Below are 26,512 nucleotides of genomic sequence, written 5' to 3' on the forward strand. Positions count from 1 at the left end.
GGACCATCAGTTTGTCCTTTGATAAAATCACACCCGTGTGAAGTGAGGGGCGCTCTTATCATCATCATGCTGGGCCTGGCTGGAAACAAGTTCTTGAGCTTAGCCCAGATACCCTGGGTAAATATAGATTTCATTTCATTTCATTTCATGCATCATCTCATACTGGCCAATTAGAATGCCTGTTGCCACAAATTATTTGGCGGACATTTTACCTAATTTCTCGATGGCAAATATGAGACGTGTGGGGACATTGATGACGTAAATTTTCCCCTCATTGTCAATGGCATTTAATGTTTGTGTTGCGGATATTTTGTGGGGACAAAAGCTGTATATAGAAGGGGCTTGCGTGTTGCGCCCCTCAAAAATATACCCTGAGAGGCCATGCAGAAATGCATCGTCACAGATTACTATGAAAACCTGCAAAACCTGTCCGTCAGGTCATGCCTCCATATATGGTTGTCAGTCCATTTACGCCTCGTGACACATCACACCACCATATATGGCCGTCAGTCCATCACGCCTCAAAAACTAGAGTTCTAAACGAAAATTAAGGCCCGGCCCTACCTGGGCCCTCATCAAACCCTGTACACTCAAGACACTGCCCCCGGTGCAACCCTTAGATCTCCATATAGGCTATTGAGCTGACCTGTTCTGACATTCCATATGTTGATCTGACCTCATCAAACCCTGTACACTCAAGACACGCTCCATATATGGCCAGTACAGAATTCATTCCATATGTTGATCTGACCCCCCATGCCAAAGCGCCAGCGCTCGCCCAGCAGTCTGCTGTCACCCAGGTGGATGTGTGCACACCCTGAGGTCGCTTCTCGCCCTCAGGGCGTCTTACTGGTTTATTTCACTGATGGTTATATTGGCCTTCCTGCTCTGGCCCTCAAAAGTTTTACAAGTAGCCTTGGCTTACTCTTAAAATGACAGGTCTTGTCTTCACCTTTAACCTACTCCGTACTAGTTTGAACCCTTGAGCCTTTATTTTGAGCAACTTCCAGTGAAGCAGCCAGTCAGGACTCAAGATATGCACTTGGCCTGAAGGCTGCAGAGTATCTTGTAGTTCATACTTCACTTCATACCAGACCTCTTTTCTCTGTGTAGACCTTGTTGAGGATGTCGTCCAATCTTTTGGCTGGTGTTTGAGCCGTCTCTCACCACACAATCATGAGTGAGTAGGCGGCCTACTGGACGGGCCTGAGCACTGACAAAAGTAAGCCTGGGACCGAGGCTACGGACAGTGTGCTTTCCAACCGCAGGCCAAAGAAGGCCTACATCGATTCGCTAATATTTTTCAAATCGGGTCACGGCCCTTTTCTTTTGTCATTTATAATTAGGACTTGTGCAAAAACATTTATACAAAATTACATAATTTGTTTTAAACTTTAACTGAAATATTGTATTACATCATTGGGCGATGCTTACATAATCAAAAAGAAAGCTGAAGTAGTAACATCACAATTAGCAGCAGCAGCCGCCAATAAGACTTTTTACTTTAATGATATTTACTCCTCAGCCTCACTTGTAGTTGTTCACCTGTGGACAGTAGATGGAGACACAAGCTAGGGTTGCGCCGGCATTTATTTAAAATGGCCACAGATTTTGAGACCAGACGATTTATAAACAGAACACTGATGCTCTGTCTTTTGTCATCACAACAGCCCCAATTTAGTTCTCAGTAAACCAAAATCCTTCCCATTGACATGGTTAATGTTAACAGGCCATGTATGCGGCACATTAAAGAATAGCAAGTCACATGTAATATTGCAAATAGTTTATTTCAATTAGTACTAAAATTTGTAAATAAAAAGTAAAAACCACACACACACACACACACACACACACACACACTCACACACACACGCACACCAAAAGACAATAAATATATCAAACTATATCAAGTCAATGTGGTGATAGCAATCAGTTAACGTATCCTCTGTGTTCAATATTTTCTTATATGCTTATGACAGTTTAAACATTCAAGCAGTAGAATTGGAGTAATCTATTAACATACATGGTACAGGATGGGTATAAACATCTCACTTCAGTCTGTAACCCTTCAATGAATAACAAGAATGAATAGCTAATGGGCACAAAAGGAGAGAAATAGCTTGAATAAATGTAGCAGAAAACACCATGTGATTTTTTTAGAATGAGCCAGTTCGTGGCCAAAATGTATATAGAAACTTACCACACCCACTGAATGGATACTTAAACCTAACTCACTTCATGAAAACTAGGTCAGCATCACAACGAACCTCTCTAAAACATCATTCTTCTGTGCCCTTACATACCAGTTACATTATATCCTACATAAACCACTACCTCTCTTCCACATAGCATGAACTGAGATTGTGTCTCATCCATAGCATTCATTATTAATCATTCACCCGGGTGACATGTACTGTCTGTAAGTGGAGGGATTTTGCATGAAGTTCTAAAAGGATTTCAGCCTCACCATCCATGGGTCCAATCTCTACATACGGTCATTATGTTATTAAAACAAATCCAACGTGGACACATCTAAAAGCCATTGCAACCTAAACTAACTACAAATTGAGATTTGATGACTGACAGATTGCTGCCATTTTACATCCAAGCACTGCAGGTCTGTCTCCCTGTGTCTCGGAACATATAGAATTAAAAAAAGCAACACAGCTCTGAAAATAAAAAACCCACAACACTGACTTTGTCCATGGCAGTTCACCTTCAGGGGGCTATGTGGGGGTCATGGGAATCCCTGCAATAGCCCATCATCCATGTTCCTTCACTGAGGTAGGTTCGTGCATTTGGCCGTTTCCAGCTCCACGCTGGAGAGGAAACGCCTGGCTAGCCGGCGGCAGTCGTAGCTCAGCTCTGTGGTGAAGACGGCGCGGGTGTGCTTGGGATAGACGATGGTGGTGCTTTGAAAGCGCTGGGCCCGCTGACGGGGCTGGAAGACCAGCTGTGTCTTGTAGCGGCGCCAGGTGCTGTGAGGCAGGGCCATGACGGTCTGGCTGCAGCGCTCCAGGCTCTGGCCTCTTGGTTGCAGGGACACATCCTGGATGAAATGGCGTATCGAGTCATAGTGCACTGAAGAGATATATCTGCAGGGGAGATACAAGCCCAATGTTTAGTTGTCTTTAAGTGCATGTGAAAGAAAAAGAAAACATCACACCCCCGTGTGAAGTAAGTGGTGCAACTCTGTATATATACACACACAGTTAATATGTGCGTGTGTGTTAGGTTGCGCACAGGTGGTGAAAGACAACCATGCTGTTTTCGTGCTCACATACCCAGGCAGCCAGCCAGGCAGGCAGGCACCCACACACATAGTCACTTAAAGGGGAAAACCACCCATTTTCAACATTTTACTATGTCATTAATATACCTTAGATTAGAGCTGTTGTGTGGAAATAATAAAAAGTCCCCATTTTGTGTTTCCTAGAACTGTAATTATGAAAGAAATCATTAACATGGTGAAACACATGATGTGTTTCACCATGTTAATGATTTTTTTCAGACCTCTAGTTCTAGGAAACACAGAATGGGGGAACCTTTTTATTATTTCCACACAACAGCTCTAAGGTACATTAATGACATAGTAAAATGTTGAAAATGAGTGGAATGCCCCTTTAAGGAAGTGGTTTGCACCACTTAAAAAACAGTAACAATGGGTGTTGCGAGTATGATATGCCCAGAGTAATATAGTAAGAGAGTGGCGACACTAGCGTTGACTCCCATTGTAACAATGGAATGCGGAAGTGCTCATTCTATCTCAATGGGATAGTTCCAGCCATAGGAGCAATGTTTGGAACTATAGCCCATAGGCACCCGCTTGGCCGCTTTGCGGCGAGATCAAAGCGTGTCGCTATACTCTCCTACTCTACACTCTGGATATGCCATAGAATAACCTTGTTCACCATGGATTGATTATTTTATTTCACAGCATGTAGAATGGGTAGATTTCAAACGAAACCACAAGTCAATAAACACTGTTACTGTGGACGACACCATGACTAAGTATTGCACTTGTTTACAACAGGGTGCACCAACATGCAGGATGCAGGACAGTAGGCTAATAAACCTCATTTATTATTTTATTACTACCTCATTTCCTGGGGAGGTAATGGTTCCAGTGCTATACCCTCTCCATAGGACAACGGGTGCAGCTGGGGGGAGAGAGAGATGCGATAAGTAAATACATTTGTAACCTGCCATGCAAACCAAATCAGCCCACACTCCCAGTCCCAGCTGGTAGCCACCGACGTCACGTGTTTGATTGAAATATTTATTAACAGTTTGCAGAATTACAGTACATTTCAAGCACAACTCAATACAAAAACCGTTCAACTGTGAGTGGGCGACCCAATAAAGCACTACACTTGTTTACAAGAGGGTCCACCTTGTTCAATTCATCACCATTTAGAGACATTATAGACACTTCTATATAGCCAAAAAAACAGGAAATAGTCATAAAAGGAGGTAAAAAGGGAAAAGAAAACACCTACAAAATACAGCGAGGGGAAAAAGGGGTGGCTGGGGGATTCAGATTTTACGGGGGCCAGTTTCGAATTGCAGCCGTCCGTAGGTGCCCTTTGAGGGCGGTTTTGAAGGAGTCAAGGGATTTGCATGTCTTAATGACTGTTGGTAGGGCGTTCCACATTTTGGTGGCATAGGAGCGAAAATAATTTAGTCCCTTGTTTGTGCCGAATCTGGGTTGCACATGGTTTGTTGCACTCCCTCTGGCGTTGTGAACTGTGGACTTCGTTGACATTAAGGAAGTATTTAGACAGGTACATGGGTATCGTAGTGAAGTATTTAGACAGGTACATGGGTATCTTGGTGATGTATCGAATGATTAAAATCTTGTGGACTAGACTAGACCCATTGCGAGATGCTGTACTCTGTCGTCAACCCTAAGCCATACCAGCAAAGTGGGCAGGGGTGAGGTGGGTTCGGGGAGTGAGGCCAAGTAGTAGCCTGACCAGTTTGTTTTGGTAAGTCTGGAGCCTTGTTTTAAGGGCCTTAGAGGTGCTGTGGTACCAATGCATGCAATGCATAGTCGAAGACTATGCATGCCCTTGTACGAGGGCTCCCGTTAGGGTTTCAAGGGGTTTTGTTGACCAGTGAGGAGATCCTGTACAGGAATCTTGTTCTTTGGTTGACTTTTCTGATTAGGTTGGTGGCCATTTTATCACCGGAAAGACTTTCCTCCAGGATATGGATATAGGTAATTTCATCTTTGTGTGATAATACTGTCAGTCTAACCAAGAAGCCATCTGCCATCTGTGACCACACATACTACTAACCGTTAACACATTGCACCATCAAGTGTTAGTGTTGTAACCAAGTTAGTTTTGTAACTTGTAACGCTATAGCCTATGCCAACTCTGCAGAAGAGATACAGAGACAAACACGTTCTTGTGTTTGCTGTGGTTCTCAAATAGTCCGGGGACCACCAGTGGTCCTTGAGGAGGTTCCAGGTGGTCCCCCCAAAATAATGGAAAGTTGGTAACCAAATGGACCCTTATAGATCTTGAAACCAAATTATAATGGACCGTTACGGGCCCACATGGTTTCATTTTACCAATACAACATGGATTTGTTGGCACAATCTTTATCCAAACGACAAACGAAGTATCCCAAGGTTTGGAAAACACCAAATGGTGGTCCGTGATGATGGGGTAAAAAACAGAATAGTGCACAGTCAGTCTCGAATCTCGACATGAAAAGGGTTTGAAAACAAACCACTGCTGCCTACACGCCAACTCTGCAGAAGCGATACAGAGACACTCAACATAAACAGTGACACGTTATACGTTCTCGTGTTCGCTTTATAAGACACTCACATAAACAGTGACACGTTATAAGTTCTCGTGTTCGCTTTATAATTACAATGCAGTGAGAAGCACCGTGATGACCTACCAGGGAAGCCCATGGCTGCTCTTCTTCTGATCCAGTAATCCTGTCCCCCTTCTCGGCGCTGCACCCAGACCCAGACCCTGCAGACCCAGGCCCCGCAGGCAGCAGCCAGGAGCTGGGACTGGGGCTGGGAGGCAGCCCGGAGTCCGGACTGTCCAGTAACCGCTCGGCTTTGCAGCTCATAATATCCAACGGATCGTCGTCGCCGCCGCCGCATACAATTGGCAAGTTTAACCTGCCCACCATTTCTATTTAAAAAAGAAAAAGAGAGGCGGAAAGTTGCCAAACCCAACAGCAACAACAACGCCTTGGATGTCGAAATGTTTGCAATATCCTCTCCTGCAGGCTGCTGCGCTTTTTAACTGCTTTAGTTTTGGTCCGGGGGGGGGGGGGGGGGGGGGGTCCCAACGGGGCCCTGTCGGTCGTGTTAACTCCACAAGAAGACCACGCAGACACGCACACACGCAGCTATTCTGCAACGAACTTCAGTGAGTTTCACTTTCAGACAACAGTCCCCACCACCGGTTTGTTTGCAACGTTATTTCCAGCTGTCACTAATCCAACGGTCTCTGCAAACATTTAAACACCACACGTGTTGCTTCAGTCTCAGCGAACCTTCCAGCAGCAGCAGAATGTTACACTATAGTGAAAACACACAGAGAGAGAGAGAGAGGAGTTCCTAACAGCTTTGAAGATGCCAACGTTAATTAATTCTGCAGGCGTGTCATCGGAGAAGGCATCTGAGGTTGTCCCGCCTGCTGCTTGTCTTCTTCACACACACTAGTTCTCCTCTCTGAGTGAAAAGGTCTCATTGTTTTGGGAGGAAGAAAATGGGAGAAGGAACGCCTTAAAGTCCTTTACTCGCAGCTGATTGGGGAGGGGGGGGGGGGGGGGAAGACATGTATGGGAACTTACTTCCCCAGACCCCGTTAAAGTATATTAATGATTTTTAAATGTCATTTTTAGAAATCGTTGCGTGCGCTACTATTAGAGTAAAGAAGAGGGGGTGGGGGGGAAAGAAAGTCGGCGGCGGACCAGAAACGACACACAGCGAAACTTTAATAGTGTTTTTCTCAGCAATTGCCACGTGTCTACAGTTCAGAAAAAGACACACGTCGTTAATATTTCAGCCGATGGCAGGAATGTGTACACATCATCAATCATAGCGTTATATATTAATTTGATAAATCGAAAAGTGAGAGGCACTCCAAGCTACAGAACCACGCAATCCTTAAATAAAAACAGTATGTATGATGATAACTTTACACCTCCTGTTCATGTGAAGGCACAGGAAAAGCTTGGTAAAATTACAAATTATTATTTCCTATTGGCCCATCATGTTTTCTGTGACTTCCTTGATTCAGAAGCTGCACATCAGCAAGGGTTGATTAAATTTAAATATGACAATAAGACAGGTATCATATGCCCATCAATTTAAAAGACGGCAAACCATTAAGTTGTCCTTACAGATTATCTAGCAATAGTTGCTGCGAGATACAGACACCAAACAAACACAGACATCATTCATAGGAAAGGGCCCACGTTTAAAAGACTTTGGCTGGATGGTTCTATTTTCTAAAAATCAACCTGGGGGAGTTTTAAGACAAAAGACAAAATAATGTCATGTCTGAGGAGGCACGACCAGCATTGTGGAACAAACATAATTCACACAAATGCTACCCACCCCTATGGAATATGTCCACCTTTATGTGTCGTAGATTGCCATGCAAACTGTATGTCCTTCCTTGACATAAACATAAGCAGAGAGACCAAAGTAACCGTTGATCGACTCACGAGGACATTCAGAGCACATATTCACCTTCATCAGGGTCAACTCTGTCTGCTGTCATTCTTACTGGGATATGGGCCAGACCAGACAAGCTATCAGAAGAACCATATTTAGAGTGCTCTTCATTCAGTGTCTTCCAAGTGCAAATGCTTTGTGCTGCAATGTATTGAATGCATGATGTACAGCAGATTTTACAATGTGACAAAAGCTCAGGCTTTAGTACAGTACTTCAAGGGCTTGATAACATTTCATTGCATGCAGACAAGCGCATAACACGTCACACTGCGAGCCTGCGACCTGTTGTGAACTATAAATCTATATCGGTTCTGTTCTTCAGCACATGAGCGGAGCATATAGGACCCAGAGTGTAGAGTAGGAGAGTAGCGACACGCTTTGATCTCGCCGCAAAGCGGGGGCCTATGGGCTATAGTTCCAAACATTGCGCCTATATGGCTGGGAACTATCCCATTGAGATAGCATGAGCACTGTCTTCCGCATTCCATTGTTACAATGGGAGTCAACACCAGTGTCGCCACCCTCTTACTAAATTACTCTATGACCGAGACCGACTGCTCAAGAAGTACTGATAAGGGGCAAAGGCATATAATGTCATGAATAAGAAAGGTGGTAATTACACAAGCACCGACAGCATGTTTCATATGAGGAAGTTCCTTCATGTTCCAACTGTGACTAGAGTTCATATGAATATTTGTAAGAAGGATGAGCATGTTTTGCTCATATATATATATGCAATACCCCACTAACTGAACAGAGTGGCACAAAGCTTTGGTGATGAATAAGTGGAGCCAGACAAAGGAAGGACTGTTCCAGCTCGCAAGCCACTGAGCTTTCTGTTCACCACATTGGTTGTTGTTCAAAGTCTTTTCTTGATTAGCTTCTCTAGTTTGCGGATGCGCGAGGACTCCTGCTCAGGGGTCGGGGTGCTGAACGAAAGAGAGGGGCCGCCATCGGCCCCGGACGGAGGGGTGGGTAGCCTCTGTCTGAACAGGTCCAGCATGCTGCTCTGTTCACTGCGCTTCAAGCCCTAGATGCGCACGCACGCACGCACGCGCACACGCACACGCACACACACACACACACACACACACACACACACACACACAGTTGCAACATTAAACATTTGCAGAACTAACATCACAAAGGAATTCAACGAAACATCCAGTTAGGAAGTGCAACGGGCCACTGACACTGACAATAAGTAACTTGCACAAAAGGTTACACAAGTATAACAATGATACGCAGAGAGGGAGCAAGGACAGGAAAACACCACTACAGTAACAATGTGTAGAAAGGAATACGAGACTGCTCGCCCCTTTACCAACTCGCCCCTGCGATTTATTTTAATGTAGTTAACAGTTAATTTAGTATTTCCCTCCCTCTCTGAAATCTGAAATTATCTTGTATACAGATTTATTTGATTGCATAGTAGTCGATCTCTATACTCTGTAAAATTTAGAAAGAACAACATGTCACAGAGACGGTGACTGCTTAATTAAGTTAATTTATCCTTCTACCTTCTAGCAGTTCATTTTATTAATCACATTTCTTCCATGATGTAGCCCATGTTTTGTAATGGCATCATCATGCTATTATGCCCGTGGATATACAGAGTGAACTTAACAATGATAAATTAATATGATAATACCTTTTAAATAACCACAAACGTGAATTATGTTTGTTATTTACAGCTAGGTAGAGTAGTGGGGCGAGATGGAAAAGGGGCGAGATGACCCGTTACCGTAACCAAACTAACTAACCTTCATGTCCAGGATCTTCTGGAAGGTCTCAGGGTTGCCATCAACCAGAAGCTTGATGTAGTTATCAACAAACACCACCGGAGGTTCATGTGGGGCCATCACCACCTGAAAAAGTAGAGAAAAAAGACATCAGTAATTCAGTATATGGTACTAATACATGGACATTTTCTAATACTTGGGTTTAATGTGAGCAACCATAATCCCCCCCCCCCCCCCCCCCCCCCACACCCTTCCTCTGAACCATCATGGGACGACCAAAGAGATCTTTAAATGATCCCACATGGGGCTGACTGGCTGAGGCAAGGACCAAATAGAAAAGAGGGGGTGGGAGTGTGGAGGTATAACATACAGTGTGCAAGTGGTTAAAGCTGCAAACAAAAAGCCAAGACTATGGAGCTATATTTAGGACCCCCTTATTCTTTACAAGTCAATTACTCCATGCACGAGTGGATAAGAATTAGCCTCACCGGTAATTCTTTTGGGTCTATAATGAGAGCTAGAGTCTGGGCAAAAATGTTACCTTAGTTGAGACCAGACAAGAAAGTTGGAAATGTGGAACCACCACCACCCCACCCCCCCCCCCCCCCCACACACACACACACACACACCCCACCGCAAGAACAGAGTGAAATGTGGAAAACGTGGATCGGGTAGCACAGAGTGGATAGAGAGAGCTCCCAGTACAGCCGCAACAAAGCAGACAAAACCAACACACATGGTTGACAGATACCGTCGGAGGTGGAAAGATGTTGGAGGAGCCACCCCCATGTTGTGGGATGGACCATACTACTCTCTTTTTTGCACTACAGATCCGGAGGACCCTTTATATACAGCTCCATGTTTACACTCTCAGGGTTAAAATGATACTCCAGATTGTACAGCATAGGGACAGATCGAGGGGGGGGGGTGAGAAACAAGTAAGACGCGCGAACGCGGGAAGCGAACGCAGCTCGTAAATTGCAAAAACAACAATTAGAATAAATTACGTAATTTTTTAAGGTTTTTTTTTAAGTTCTATTTTTTGTGTTTAAGATTTTTTTTAAGTTAAGTATTTTTTTAAGTTAAGTATTTTTTAAGTTTTTCCTTTTAAAGTTTTTCCTTTAAGTTTTTTTTTTAAGTTAAGTTTTTTTTAAGTTAAGTTTTTCTTTAAGTTAAGTTTTTTTTAAGTTAATTTCTTTTTTAAGTTAAGTTTTGTGTGTGTGTGTGTGTGTGTGTGTGTGTGTGTGTGTGTGTGTGTGTGTGTGTGTGTGTGTGTGTGCGCGCGTGCGCGCATGTGTGTGTGCGTGCATGTGTGTGTGTGTTTTTGTGTGTGATACAGCTGCGCCCTTCAGCGTGACACACACACAGACACACAGACAGACAGACAGACATAATCTGCTGGGTCTCATAGTAAATGCTCACTGCGTTCGAAATCACTGCGTTCGAAACTATGAATAAGGGGGTAAAGACCACAGGGAGAGAGAGGAGAGGGGAAGGCTCAGGATTGTGTGGAATTCTTCGGTTCCTTCCTATCGCTGTCGACTGAGTGATTTACTTAGCAACTGTCCTGGAGCATGGCCAAGGGGAAAGGCCTGCAGGGAGACCTTGTTGTAGTTTAGCTGCCTCGTAAAAAGAAAAAAGAAAAAGAAAAAAGGGGACCGGGACAGAAAGGGGGGTAGGGTGACCAGATGCCCCTCTTTGCGTGGGACAGTCCCTCATTTCCAAGACTTTTCAGGCGTCCCACAAAATGACACCCTGTCCCACATTGTGACTGGCAGGCAATTGCATCAGTGTTCAAATGCCCTAATAGTTAGTCCCCTAATAGTTGGCCTTCTGTTGTAAAGCTCTCTCATTGTCTCTTCCTGCAAGATGTGTTTTAAGCCTGTTAAAATAGCATACAAATAAAAAATAAAGCATGATTTTAAAACAACATGTGAGACACCAGAGGAGTGTATAAATGATAGCCAATAGGCCTATGGTCGAATATGACATCAAGGCATTTAATAGCAACTCAAGTAGTAAGTTGCTAATCCGATACTCCAGTAACGCTTGTGTGGGACAAGTGGGACGGGGTCCCCCCCGTCCCACTTGTCCCACACAAGCGATACTTCTGTCCCTCAAATGAACAGTTTGGATCTGGTCACCCTAAAGGGGGGTGAGCTAAAGAATGAGATGGGCTTCAAAAAAAATGAGAGAGAAAGAAAGAGAGGGAAAGCAAGAAAACACAAGAGCAGAGACAGAAAGAGCAACAACTCGAGGGGGGAAAAAAATGTGCAGGCTGAACCAAGGGTGGGGAAGAGAAGGTTGCCTTTTCCAACAGTCCTAAAGAAGAGAGCTTTCAGGGGTGGGAGAGAGGGCCGGGGCTGTGGTGGTGGTGGTGGGCAGGGCTGGGAGAGAGAGCGTGGAAAACAGCCACGTCTCACGGGCCTCACGCTGGCCAAGAGAGGCCTCCTTAAGGCTAATTTATGCTTCATTGCACTATTTTACTTGTCAAAAAAAAAAAAAACTGGCGTTGAGTGACACTTGTCGCAAGGGGTCAGGGATGTGCACACATAAGACATTTTTTACCCAGCCTGTAAAACTGCCCTTTCCAGACCACAAATGCGTGGCATTTACTACATGGTGAAAGAAATGCACATGCCCTCCTCTCCTTTCCCATGCCATGCCCGGAAGGCAGCATTCAGGAGAATTGCTTTTTTTTCTTCCCTGAAGTCTCCTGAACTTGAACGCAGCATTTTGCGTTGGAACTAATTTGTTTAGAAATCCATGTCGTTACACCTGCATCTTCTCCACTAGCGAAAGAGTGCAGGGTTGCGCCCCGAAAAGAGCTGATCTACAAGCTCACACAACGCGTCGCAGCGCGACACGTTGTGAGCAGGATTTCAAAGCAAAGTTACTATATTTACCCCCAGGGTATCTGGGCTAAGCTCAAGAACTTGTTTCCAGCCAGGCCCTGCTCATAGAACATTTCATGGTAGTGGTTCAATGCCTTGTTCAAGGGCACTTCAGCGGTGGTAATTTTAACGTGTCGGACCGCTGATTCGAACTGGCGACCTTCCGCAATCCGTTCAGGCCCCGCCTCACGACGTCCCTGGCAGGGGTCAGGCAAGGCATTCTAAATGACCCCGTAATCAGACAGACGGAAACAAACACATGCACATACTCAAAAAAAAGGGGGAAAAAAGAAAAAAAAGGACGGAGGACTCCCCAGGGAACCTAAGGACAAGCCAAAGACAGGCGGGTGTGTGCTGTGTGTGTGTGTGTGTATATGTGTGTGCGTGCACATGTGTGTTTCCATACAAGCATCTGTACAGTATAAGACTCCAGGGAGGGGTGATCAGGGTGGGGCTAAGCTTTGGCAGCCACATACCACTTAGTGTCCCATGGGGTAAACCTAGGGCAAGGCTGCAGCCACATACCACTTAGCGTCGCATGGGGGTAAACCTAGGGCAACAAGGCTGCATTCAAGTTCGGTTTCCCTTCTTTAATGAACAAACAAACGGGGCCAAACTCAGATAAGCGGCGCGCGCTAATGTTTACATGACTGTGAATAGTTATGCCTGCGTCTCCATTCGCCGTCACACCTTCCCACTGAGGGGCGGCGGTGGCTCAGGGGTAGAGTGACTGGATGGTAACCGCAAGGTTGCCAGTTCGATCCCAGGCTCCCCCAGAGTTAGTGTCAAAGTATCCTTGAGCAAGACACTGAACCCCTAATTGCTCCTGATGTGCTGGTTGGTGCCTTGCATGGTTTCTGCCGCCATCGGTGTATGAATGTGTGTGTGAATGGGTGAATGTAATGCACAATCTATGTAAAGCGCCTTGGATAAAGGCGCTATATAAATGCACCATTTACCATTTACCACTGAAGGGGTGATGGGGTGTGACAATACATTTTAACAGCGATACGACACGTATCACGATACATGGTTGGCGATATGATACATGGATGATATTGGTTCGTTATGGCGATCCGATACGATGCAATGATTTGAAATCGATACAGTAACTATTTAAAATACATTGACATTTTTTTTAATTAAGTAATTAGACTCCTCTTTTTCATTTCTTCTAAAAATTGCTAAATACCACACACAAATGTAGTATTGATACAATCGGTTAATTGCATAGTAAAACGATTCGATACCGATTATGTCCATTGCAAAACGATATGACACATGTTGCTGTTTTCATTTCGATATACTTCGATTCTTGAAATTAAAATAGATTTTTCGATGCAGTTACTATATCGTTACACACCTATGGACCACTTGTTGTGCACGGTTAAAGGACCACTTCACCACTTTTAAACATCTCTTCATATAATTGGTCCTCTCACTAATGTTCATGATAAAACACCACCATTTATTCCTACTCAGTCTGTGTCTCATAGGAGGGCTTTGGGCAGTTCGGACACCCGTCCACCAGTGACATCATCATTAGGCAGATATTTTTTAAACAAGATTTGTTTTAAAATATATTTAGATTTGTATTATCGTGAGAACGATGGCTTCAACTTTTGCATTGCAACTTTTCAGGAAAAGAAAGCCTGCCGTTTCTATTAGTTTGGATTCACCATCGATGATGTCACTGGTGGACGGGTTTCTGAACTGCCCACAGCCTTCCTATGAGACACAGACTGAGTAGGAAAAAATGGTGGTATTTTATCATGAACATTAGTTAGGACCAATTATAGGAAGAGAAGTTGAAAAGTGGTGAAGTGGTCCTTTAAGTGTGTGCATGTTCGTCCTTGCCCTGACTGAACATCGTCAGTGAAAATGTAACTCTGCAAAGTGTCCAAACTGACACACAGTTACATAAATGACTAAATGAACACTGAGGGTTTTTACTATGGAGGTGCTCCACCTCAACTCATTTTCCAGACCCTTCCTAATGTGAGGTGTACTTGTTTATAGTTACATTGCTCATAAAATGCTATTCTCAGTGGAGGTTAAGGACAAATTAGAAGATTACTCTTCCCAAAATAAATCCAAATGATTACCTGGTTCCGTCCACAGTACTTTAACAATTACTTGGAAGTCAAACCACAAACACACAGACAATACAGCATTGAGTTAAGGTGGCCTTACACTAGCCGATTTTTTTCAATCTGAAATCTGATAGCACCACACACTACAGGATAATCGGAGCGGGGCAGAGCAAATATCAAACATTCTTGATGTTGATCGGGCCGATCCCGATCGCGCTTTGAGCGGTCGGGCACCCCCCGAGTGTCAAAAATGCCCGATTATCGGCTAGTGTAAGGCCACCTTTAGTCTATCATTTAGCCAGGATCTGTGTAAAAACGTTATGTAATGTTCATTAATATACTCTGTCCGGTCCAAATAAACCAATAAACTAAAGTAAACTGTAGTGTACACCCATCAGTGTTTTTGTTATCGGAAGGTCGCCAGTTCGAATCCCCGGACCCGGCACATTAAAATGACCACCGCTGAAGTGCCCTTGAGCAAGGCATTGAACCCCTACCATGAAATGTTCTATGAGCAGGGTCTGGCTGTAAACAAGCATCTCGAGCTTAGTCCATTCACCCTTGGTAAACAAAGAACTTTGCTTTACTTTGCTTTGTATGTCTCATACAGTGACAATAAAGATCTTATCTTATCTTATCATTGTTCTACAACAATGTTCTACTGTATGTTCTGAAAAGGAAATTAGTTAAAGTCAATTGAATTCTATTTCAGATTTGCACTTTGGTTCCCACTGAAATTGAACCATCTAAAGATAACAACTGAAATGGTTAACAACTAATACACTAAAAAGGAGGCCCTAATGAAAGACAATTCACCAAAAGAAGACATTCACTGTATTTCTTATTCTTATACAATACAAGAATAGAGGGTATGCGCGTGACATCATCATCATACCCGGAAGTTATGCGGGAGCGCCTACTGAGTGGCACATAACTACTTTCTGGCCTTGACAGACCCTACATCCAAACAGAAAAGTCCAATTTGATTGCATTAAAGGACCACTTCACTACTTTTCAACTTCTCTTCCTATAATTGGTCCTAACTAATGTTCATGATAAAATACCACCATTTTTTCCTACTCAGTCTGTGTCTCATAGGAAGGCTGTGGGCAGTTCAGAAACCCGTCCACCAGTGACATCATCGGTGGTGAATCCAAGCTAATAGAAACGGCAGGCTTTCTTTTCCTGAAAAGTTGCAATGCAAAAGTTGAAGCCATCGTTCTCACGATAATAAAAATCTAAATATATTTTAAAACAAATCTTGTTTAAAAAAAAAATCTCCCTAATGATGATGTCACTGGTGGACGGGTGTCCGAACTGCCCAAAGCCCTCCTATGAGACACAGACTGAGTAGGAAAAAATGGTGGTGTTTTATCATGAACATTAGCGAGGACCAATTATATGAAGAGATGTTGAAAAGTGGTGAAGTGGTCCTTTAAATGACTTTAACCCATTTAGGCCTGACCTCAAAATTTAAAAAAAAATCTTCTAAATCCTCCAGTTTTCTGAAATAAATATTTTCACGATTTTTCAAAAATAGCAGACCTACAAGCTCGGAGATGTTGAAAAGTGGTGAAGTGGTCCTTTAAATGACTTTAACCCATTTAGGCCTGACCTCAAAATTTAAAAAAAAATCTTCTAAATCCTCCAGTTTTCTGAAATAAATATTTTCACGATTTTTCAAAAATAGCAGACCTACAAGCTCGTAGCGCGCCACTCGGTGGCGCGCTATGAGCTTGTAGATCTGCTATTTTTCAATAGCTCAATAAAACACCAAAAGAGGTCCCCGCCCAAAATGGGTTAAACAACATTAAATTCACTTTGTCACTCACTTTGCCACTCGATTTGCCACTCGATCTGCCATTGAGTTTATGCATGTGCATAAACTCCGGTATCTCAAGTATATTGACATTGTATCGTGTCTACGAACGTGATGCTCCAAAAATGGGGTTATAAATATGTGTTTGCTGGTTAGATAAAGCTATCATTCATTAGTTTAGAGTTTCACATTATCGGCAGTGTTGCTTTTGGCAGCAAATTTTGATTTTAGTTTTAGTCATTAGTCTCTTGAATAGTTCATTGAGTTTTAGTCACCTGGAATGTCTTAGTGTTAGTCTAGTTTCAGTCGACTAGATATCATAAGATTTTAGTCGACTAAATCTACAGGTGATTTAGTCAACTGAAATGTATTTTGGCGGGCCTTGGTGGCGTCGTAATGGCCGATTTTACACTTGCTGAATATAGCCGATCTACAAGCTCACAACGCGTCGCAGTAGATCTGCTATTTTCAGCATGCAACCAAGTGTAAAATGACTTATACTGGATCTCTTGTCCACTAGTCCCTTCCTAACATTTTAGTCTAGTTTTTATTTTTTGACGAAATTGTCAATATGTTTTGTTTCAGTCATCATAGCTTAGTTTTCATTTAGTTTCCATTTTGTTTCCGTCAGTGAAAAAAGCTAGTCGGCGAACATTTTTCGTCTTAGTTATAGTCGACGAAATCAACACTGATTATTAGTAGAATTAAGGTCTCCACACACCGGGCGTGAATCGGATGCGAATTCGGATTTTTAGCGGCGTTTCTCCATTGGTTTTCCGAAAAACGCGGCCGGTGTGCAACCACCTTTAGTAGAATATTGCTGACACACCACCATCAGGAAAGTCACATACATCTACACAGCAACGGTTTAGGTACAGAGAAGTAGGTATTATTATGAGCCTAAACTTTAGGCTCATAATAATACCCACTTCTCTGTGCTGATGGCTGATGGGAGATTCTCTTAGACAGAAAGACACTCAAAGAGAACACTATAGAGCGTCGCAGTCCCGCCCCCTCGAGAGACCCGGAAAAGAAATCGCCGTTCATTATTCTCATAGACATTTCGTAAAGTATTTATTTAAAGACGGTTACGCCGCGGACAAAGCCAACTCGAGTCGTGACAACTCATGACAACACAAACAATATTTTGGACCAAACAAATAATTAGAAAGAAGAAAAAAACGGCAGGTTACAACACTTTTTTTGTTGTTTTTCTTCTTTCTAATTATTTGTTTGGTCCAAAATATTGTTTGTGTTGTCATGAGTTGTCACGACTCGAGTTGGCTTTGTCCGCGGCGTAACCGTCTTTAAATAAATACTTTACGAAATGTCTATGAGAATAATGAACGGCGATTTCTTTTCCGGGTCTCTCGAGGGGGCGGGACTGCGACGCTCTATAGCGGGTAGTTACTGTATGGGCAGAGTGTGGCCAGATAACTACCCTCAAACTAGAGGCCAGAGAGTGCGTAAAAAAATTATTTTTCTTTTCATCTAACCAAAGACGGTTGACTTGATGACACACACACACACACACACACACACACACACACACACACACACACACACACACACACACACACACACACACACACACACACACACACACACACACACACACACACACACACACACACACACACACACACACACACACACACACACACACACACACACACACACACACACACACACACACACACACACACACACACTCTTGAACAGCCACACCCTGCCTCACATGTATATCGTCACTGTTGGGATGGTAACTTACGACACAGGAAGTAACATGATGACGCAGTAACAAGAGTAACTTTGCATCTCTATACAGTATGTCTGATTTGTCTTTTCTCCCCATAAATACATGTATGCCCTACATTTCTGACATTGTCATATCGGATGACAAGTCTGCAGTGTTGAGACTAAATGAAAACTAAGCTATGGTGACAAAAACTAAGACTAAATATGCTGACAATTTCGTCAACAAATAAAAACTAGACTAAAATGTCAGGCAGGGACTAGTGGACAAGGGATCCAGTATAAGTAATTTTACATTTGCATTTGCATGCTGAAAATCGCAGGCTTGTAGATAGGCTATTTTCATCAAGTGTAAAAACAGTCATTACGACGGCATCAAGGCCCGCCAAAACCCATTTTAGCCGACTAAATCAACTGTAGATTTAGTCGACTAAAATCCTATAATATTTAGTCGACTAAAACTAGGCTAACACTAAGACATTCCAGGCTGACTAAAACGTGACTCAAACTAAATGTAAACTATTCAAAACGCAGTTTATAGTTAAGGAACGCAATAAAACAACGACCTATGCATCCACGGGATGCACTACTGTACTCGATATGTACAGTAAAAAAAAAATCACACCCGTGTGAACTGAGTGGTGTAAGGTCTGTCTGACATAATGAAATCATGTCTGACGTAATGAAATCACACCCGGGTGTGATTTCATTACCTGGCTTTGTTTGTGCAGAAAAAATGAGCATGGTTGCTATGTTCACCCTGTTCACCCGGGTGTGATTTCATTACGTCATTACAACAGGGTGAACATAGCAACCATGCTCATTTTTTCTGCACAAAAAAGCCAGTTGTAGGAGTGGTTTACACCACTCAACAAAAAAGCCAGTTGTAGGAGTGGTTTACACCACTCAATAATACACGTAAAACAAAAAAATGCCCGGCAGTCGGTGAAAACTAGAGTTCTCAACAGGCCCTAAAATTAAGGCCCTGCCCTACCTGAGCTCTCATCAAATCCTGTACACTCAAGACACTGCATGCCGCCGCTGCCATCTCCATATATGAAGCTGACCAGTTCTGACATTCCATATGTTGATCTGACCTCATCGCACCCTGTTCACTCAAGACTCCATATATGGCCAGTGCACGCGACTTCGCCCTTTGGGGCGAGGTCGCTTCACGCCCTCAGGCGTCTTACTGGTACCATTCATGACGATCAAAATAAACCATCTACATCTATCCCCCCCCCCCCCCCCCCATTTCTTGAAAAGTAACGGTTTTGGACAGATTTCCATCCTACACTAACAGCGACGGTATCAATGTATGACTTGAAGGTTCTTGGTTCAACCACAGTCTACCTGGAGGTTCTTGGTTCAACCACAGTCTACCTGGAGGTTCTTGGTTCAACCACAGTCTACCTGGAGGTTCTTGGTTCAACCACAGTCTACCTGGAGGTTCTTGGTTCAACCACAGTCTACCTGGAGGTTCTTGGTTCAACCACAGTCTACCTGGAGGTTCTTGGCTCAACCACAGTCTACCTGGAGGTTCTTGGTTCAACCACAGTCTACCTGGAGGTTCTTGGCTCAACCACAGTCTACCTGGAGGTTCTTGGTTCAACCACAGTCTACCTGGAGGTTCTTGGTTCAACCACAGTCTACCTGGAGGTTCTTGGTTCAACCACAGTCTACCTGGAGGTTCTTGGTTCAACCACAGTCTACTGGGGAGGTTCTCACCTTCAGGATCATCTCTGCACGGGTCATGCCTTTCACCACGATCTTGGTATAGCTGGCGGGAGCCTTGCGGAGCACCTGGGAGCCTATCGAAGGCAGGTCCAGCAGGACCGTCTTCAGGGAGTGGGTGTCCAGGAGGAGCTGGTGGAGGTCGGACACACAACAAGAACTCCATTAACCCATTTTGGCCTGACATCGAAATTTTAAAAATCATGAATCAAAATAATTTTCTGAAATACCTATTATGTTTCTATATCAGTGGTGCTCAATATTTCATGTCAAGGACCCCAACAATGTTATGCAATTGCCCACCGACCTCCATCTGGAAATATGTTGTTCCAGTGAACCCCCCAGACGCAAAGATTTGAGTTAAAAAACGTTTTCACGTTTACTCAAAAATAGCAGACCTACAAGCTCGTAGCGCGGCCCCATTTACACTTGCAGCCAAATCCAGCCTGAATCAGATCTGAGCCACATCCAGATTGGAATCTGATTTGTCTAAATGAGTCATGTGACCATTTAAACCAATCGGATTTCAATCTTGATGTGGCACAGATCTGATTCAGGCTAGATTTGTCTGCCAGTGTAAATGGGGCCTGAGTGCCGCGCTACGAGCTTGTGATCTATGAGCTTGTAGATCTGCTATTTTTCAATAGCTAAAGTATAACATAATGCTTAAAACACCAAAAGGGGTTCCCGCCCAAAAATGGGTTAATTATGCTTCTTTGTCTTGGCGTGATGTTGGTTAAGGTTTCGTAATGCAAGGCATCATGAGAATACTATTAATAGACATGTTCTGATTGCAGAATGTGTTAAAGGGGCATTCCACTCATTTTCAACAATTTACTATGTCATTAATATACCTTAGAGCTGTTGTGTGGAAATAATAAAATAGTCCCCCCCCATTCCTAGAACTAGAGGTCTGAAAAAAATCATTAACATGGTGAAACACATCTTGATGATGTCATCAAGATGTGTTTCACCATGTTAATGATTTGACTTACATACTTACAGTTCTAGGAAACACAGAATGGGGGGACTTTTTATTATTTCCACACAACAGCTCTAAGGTATATTAATGACATAGTAAAATGTTGAAAATGGGTGGTTTTCCCCTTTAAGTCTGCTTAGTAGAGTATGTCAACTTCTGAATAAAGTACAGCTCCATTATGGTACAATACATGCAATTCTTTTGCAAAAGGAAATGTCTTGCAATTGTACATTTGTGAATATTCGCAAAAAACAGTCGCATGAGGAGGAGGATAAGGAAAACAGAAACCGATCTTACCTGTTCAGCTCCCACCATGCTGATAGGCTTACATCTAAACAGGTGGTTGATGAATTTAGGAATGAAGGAGCTAGTGGGAGGGACAGAAAGAGAGAAATCACAACTATATCAGCGTCAGTCGTTCTTCGATTTTTCAAAAATAGCAGACTTACAAGCTCATAGCGCGCCACTCGGTGGCGCGCTATGAGCTTGTAGATCTGCTATTTTTCAATAGCTAAAACATAACATAATGCTAACACCTGCAAATGTTCACAGTGTATGCGAGTGTGTTTGTAGTTTGTATTAGGCCTAGATAGATTAACCCATTTTGACCTGAGATCAGATTCTAAAAAAGTCTTCTATATCCTGACAGTTTTCTGAAAAAGCTATGTTTCTATGTCAGTCGTTCTTCGATTTTGAATTTTTTTTGCAGACCTACAAGCTCGTAGCGCGCCACTCGGTGGCGCGCTATGAGCTTGTAGGTCTGCTATTTTTCAATAGCTAAAGCATAACATAATGCTAACACCAAAAGGGGTTCCCGCCCAAAATGGGTTAACCAATATACCAGAATTTCGTTATCAGAATATTGTGATATACATTATATATATACAGTCCCCCTCATTCTTTGCATCATTTTACTACAACGCAAAGACCAGTATCCACTATCCACATTTTACTAATGACCATTTATCAAAATCTTGTAAATACTGCAACGTGTAGCACCCTGAGCTGGAGTCGAACCCTGATCTCCGACTCGGTAGACGAGGCAAGCACCAAGCCGCGCCAACTGCTCCTCCATGTGAGCTAGCTCTCTTGGCGCGGCTTGTTGCTTGCCTTGTCTACCGAGTTGAGAGATCGGGGGTTCGACTCCAGCTCACGGTGCTAAACATTACAATACGTTCCGAAAGCACCAATGGTCTAGCCTGGGGTCCACCTATGCTTTCTATGGCATAGGCAGCTCCCGGCAGGATCCGCCGGGAGAATCTAGACGCAGCTGCGCGATATGGGACTAATTAATTAGAGCGACAGAGAGAGAGAGGAGTGTGTGTACATGTGTGCGTCAATTTAACAAAGGTGCAGACGATCAGAAATCAGCAGAGAGTGATCAACGTTTGCGCTACTCTATGCCGAATTGAAGTGGACTCAGTCCCAGACTTTTTTTTTTCTCCCTGGAAATAAAAACGTCTGGGTTTCCGAGGCTACCAATGGTCTAATCCAGGGGTGCCCAAAAGGCAGATGGCGATCTACCAGTAGATCACAAAGGCTGTGCACTGCAGGTGCAGCCTGGCTAAAGCCAGACGCCAATCAGCCGTGATTTGAGTCTGGCTCATTAGCCAGACTAGTGCAGGTAGATAGACCACATGACATGACTGACTGACATCAGGAAAAGCCTGTCAGCTCACTTCACAGTTTACATTCCAAAAAACAAAACAAAACGGAATGTCAAAATATCCACCGCGGGGTCTGAGACCAGAGCCATTGAGTAATGGTTGAGACAAAAGCTGTGAAAGGTCCTGAAAGATACATAACATCAGTCTTACCCAATACCCAATCTTTCTGTTTTATGAACACAAGGCTGCCGTACTTTATACCTCATACTGTAAATGCTTAGTATGAGGTATAAAGTACCTTGTAGGTCATGTCTTGATTTTGATTTTACAATTTTAAAGGCGCTAGGAAATACAATTTGCAACAGGCCAGTGTTGTTTTTGGCAGCACATTTTGATTTTAGTTTTAGTCATAGTCTCTTGAATAGGTTTCACTTAGTTTTAGTCACATTTTAGTCAGCCTGGAATGTTTTAGTCATTTAGTGCAACACAGTGAGCTTGTGGATCTGCTATTCATGTGCCACACCGTCGTATGACAAAGCAGAACATTTAGTGGATTAAATGGTTATCACAAACTCCTGATGTAATATGTGTGTGTGTGTGTGTGTGTGTGTGTGTGTGTGCGTGTGTGTGCATGCGTGCGTGTGCGTGCGTGCGCTCGTACTTTGTAAATTTGATGCAGAACTGAGTGAAGTATTTCCGCGTGGAGGCCAGGTTGTCCCTGATGATGGGCACGTTCTGCTTGATGTGCATGATGACCGACGTGACGTATGGACTCTGGTCGCCCACGTGTTCCACACTCTGCCACGGCATCTGGAGGCACACAGGAACCAAGAACAAACGTTAACACACACTCGCCTTTGGAACCTCAAGGTTTTGGGTATAGTTTGATCCCGGGGCATCGAAAAACTCAGCTCATGAGTTAAGCAGTAAACACTAAAGCCACTAATTTCAATACTCAAAATCTCGGGCCACTTGCTCACTCACACTCTGGCCACTCCAGCATGGCAGTGTTACAGTGAAATTGGTGACCTGCTGAAATGTCTGAAGGAGGAAAACGATATGCACATCCCAGTTTCCGAATGTGTGTGTGTGTGTGTGTGTGTGTTAGGACTAATAGAAATATCTGATGGCAACTGATATCACCTAATCATGTTGAGATAATCACCTACAAAACCCATCCATTCCTTTGACCCATGAGAGCACTGAGAGATGACAGCATTTAACACCCCGAACGCCTAATAAATATTTTCACGATTTTTCTAAAATAGCAGACCTACACTCGGTGGCGCGCTATGAGCTTGTAGATCTACTATTTTTCAATAGCTAAATTACAACATAATGTTTAAAACACCAAAAGGGGTTCCCGCCCAAAATGGGTTAACCATTAAATCATAGCGCCTGGCGATTTATAGCAGTGGAGCACTCTTACCGACGGACCGGATGTTATCCCGGATGTGGCTGAAGCAGCTAGATGTAGCCAAAACACTCTAGAGGCGATCGACAACAACGGGAGGTATGATTAATTCTACCGCGACTAGCGACGGGACCGCGGTGGGCAGTCTAACACAGGATCTTTGCTTAGAATTGGACAGAATGATTTAGATCAGGAGTTATTAACGTTTTAAGATTTTCGGTCTCGTCGGCTAAACAGGGGGGGAACATTTTCGATGACGTCCCACCGTTGTGCAACATCGAATGTTGCGCAACAGACGCTCCCAGCCTGTAGAGCGATGCGATCGGTTTTGATATCAATAATATCTGTCCTTTTGATCAAATCTCTGTCCTGGGTGCTGGGTGTTACTAATTGAAAGGGCGGAGAACTTCGTCCTGTGCGCTCAGGGTGGGAGCTCAGTGGAGCTCTAGGACCTACAGAACATGAACTGAGCGACCGGATTGATGTCCAAAGGGGAGCTCAATGCTTCTCACAACCATTACTTAACATCTTTTCGGGGCAGCGGTGGCCTAAGGGTTAGGGAGGAGCGCCCTTGTTGCTGGTTTGATTCCCCGGACGGGCAGGAAAAATCTGGGTCGGGACGTGATTGGTCATCACTCCCCCAACACCGCTGAAGTGTCCTTGAGCAAGGCACTGAACCCCCAACTGCTCCAGTAGAGCTGCTTAGTGGCCAACAGTATAAGACTGTGGTTGTACTGGTCAGCTCCCAGGTTTTAATGTGTGTGTCTGTCTGTGTGTTTCAGCTACTACCTTGGGTAAATAAAAGGGAAAATAATAATCTTTGTAGGCAGACATACTGTACTGTCACCATCTAGCTTGTATTCCAATTACTGGCAACATTTACCAGACCCATAATGTTGAAATGGTTTGGAACAAGGATTTGTATGTGTGTGCATTGTTTGTCCTACCTTGCTCATAGCCGTGAGAGCCGGGTCGCAAGCAGCGTCCAGATCTTGAACCAGTAGCTGGATACTGTTGGAGATCACACTGAAAGCAAGAAGATGAACATCCAGTGCAGACGTTTACTACAAGACTACAGGTTTTCATAGTGTGTTAAAACCCATTTTGACCTGAGATCAGATTCTAAAAATGTCTTCTACATCCTGACAGTTTTCTGAAAAAGCTATATTCAGTCGTTCTTCGATTTTTGAAAAATAGCAGACCTACAAGCTCGTAGCGTGCCACTCGGTGGCGCGCTATGAGCTTGTAGATCTGCTATTTTTCAATAGCTAAAGCATAACATAATGCTAACACCAAAAGGGGTTCCCGTCCAAAATGGGTTAACCCTTCAGCCAGAGAGTAGGAGAGCAGCGACATGCGTTGATCTCGCCGCAAAGCGGGTGCTTTTCCTATGGGCTATAGTTCCAAACATTGCTCCTATGGCTCAGTGGCTGGAACTATCCCATTGAGATAGAACGAGCACTTCCGCATTCCATTGGTTACAATGGGAGTCAACACTCCCACTCTCTTATTATATTACTCTGCCTTCAGCCAAAGCGGGCAAAGTTCAGGAAAACCAGTGAACTATACTGTGTGTATATAAACTGAAAACCAGTGAACTATACTGTGTGTATATAAACTGAAAACCAGTGAACTATACTGTGTGTATATAAACTGAAAACCAGTGAACTATACTGTGTGTATATAAACTGAAAACCAGTGAACTATACTGTGTGTATATAAACTGAAAACCAGTGAACTATACTGTGTGTATATAAACTGAAAACCAGTGAACTATACTGTGTGTATATAAACTGCTGGCACTTTTTTTTTTAGAGAACAGGGTGATTGAACCACTTTCTACCTAGTATGTAATTACTACTAATTAGTAATTACATTATGTTCAAAATTAGATCACAACTAGATTCAATATTTCCACAATTTTCATATCATCAAAGTAAAATAAAATAGAGCTTAACGCTGAAAAATGTAATGACATTACAAATATATATATATTATTATTCAGGCAGCAATGTGTAAAACGCTCCCAAAAAATGTAGTCTCTGTGACACATCTAGGGGCCGCAATCTGCATTCAAAGGTGTTCCTAGAAGCTTTGTCATTGGTCGATTTGCCTGTCTACTTCCTGATTGGTTAGTCATTGCGACCGGGTTTTTTTCCGACCAATGACAAAGCTTCCAGGAACACCTTTGAATGCAGATTGCGGCCCCTAGATGTGTCACAGAGACTACATTTTTTGGGGAGCGTTCTACCCATTGCTGGTTGTCTGAATATTAAAAAAAAGTAATTACATTTTTGACATACTATTGCTTATAGCAGCTTTAATGGTGATAAATGCATGGGTGATTTTCCTTTTGGTATTTAATGGAGTGTGTCTTACGTGCTGAATGTGTCCATCTCTCCTGTGAGATTGATTCTCTCCACCAGGACTTTGTCTACCTTCTCTCTCAGCTTCTCCTCCAGCTAAGAAACACATACACACATACATGATATTAGGTTAAAATTAAGAAACACATACACACAAATATTATCACACATATGATATTAGGTTCATTTTCTTATGGAATACTTGAGAAAACACTGATAAATGGTAAATGGTGCATTTATATAGCACATAGATTGTGCATTACATTCACCCATTCATACACCGATTGCGGCGGAAGCCATGCAAGGTACCAACCAGCACATCGGGAGCAATGTGGGGTTCAGTGTCTTGCCCAAGGACACTTCGACATGTAGACAGGAGGAGCCGGGAT

The 26,512-nt window shown here is 43.4% G+C and overlaps 2 protein-coding genes across 3 annotated transcripts in view; both read right to left on the bottom strand.

The window, feature by feature from the left end:
* Window positions 1-1,768: 1,768 nt before the first annotated feature.
* rflnb (refilin B) lies at window positions 1,769-6,727 on the bottom strand. 2 transcript variants are annotated; one of them, XM_079515088.1, is made up of 4 exons: window positions 6,598-6,703; window positions 5,917-6,161; window positions 4,099-4,160; window positions 1,769-3,095 (listed from the first exon to the last, which is right to left on the bottom strand). In XM_079515088.1, the coding sequence occupies exons 2-4, from the start codon at window positions 6,157-6,159 to the stop codon at window positions 2,777-2,779; spliced, it is 624 nt and encodes a 207-aa protein (XP_079371214.1). In that variant the 5' UTR covers window positions 6,160-6,161; window positions 6,598-6,703; the 3' UTR covers window positions 1,769-2,776. The 2 variants fall into 2 exon arrangements, with proteins under 2 accessions (XP_079371214.1, XP_079371213.1); XM_079515087.1 differs by having other exon boundaries at window positions 5,917-6,727.
* A 225-nt stretch (window positions 6,728-6,952) lies between these two features.
* vps53 (VPS53 subunit of GARP complex) overlaps window positions 6,953-26,512 on the bottom strand; it is a 74,154-nt gene continuing 54,594 nt past the window's right edge. Inside the window, exons 16-22 of the mRNA XM_079514690.1 lie at window positions 26,137-26,219; window positions 24,705-24,783; window positions 23,005-23,153; window positions 21,034-21,103; window positions 19,749-19,886; window positions 9,481-9,585; window positions 6,953-8,747 (exon numbers count right to left, since the gene is read on the bottom strand). Of these exons, the coding sequence (XP_079370816.1) occupies window positions 8,577-8,747; window positions 9,481-9,585; window positions 19,749-19,886; window positions 21,034-21,103; window positions 23,005-23,153; window positions 24,705-24,783; window positions 26,137-26,219 (795 nt within the window). The 3' untranslated portion in view covers window positions 6,953-8,576. The remainder of the gene's footprint in view (window positions 8,748-9,480; window positions 9,586-19,748; window positions 19,887-21,033; window positions 21,104-23,004; window positions 23,154-24,704; window positions 24,784-26,136; window positions 26,220-26,512) is intronic.

This window comes from Electrona antarctica, assembly GCF_951216825.1.
Source record: "Electrona antarctica genome assembly, chromosome: 11".
Lineage (NCBI taxonomy): Eukaryota > Metazoa > Chordata > Actinopteri > Myctophiformes > Myctophidae > Electrona > Electrona antarctica.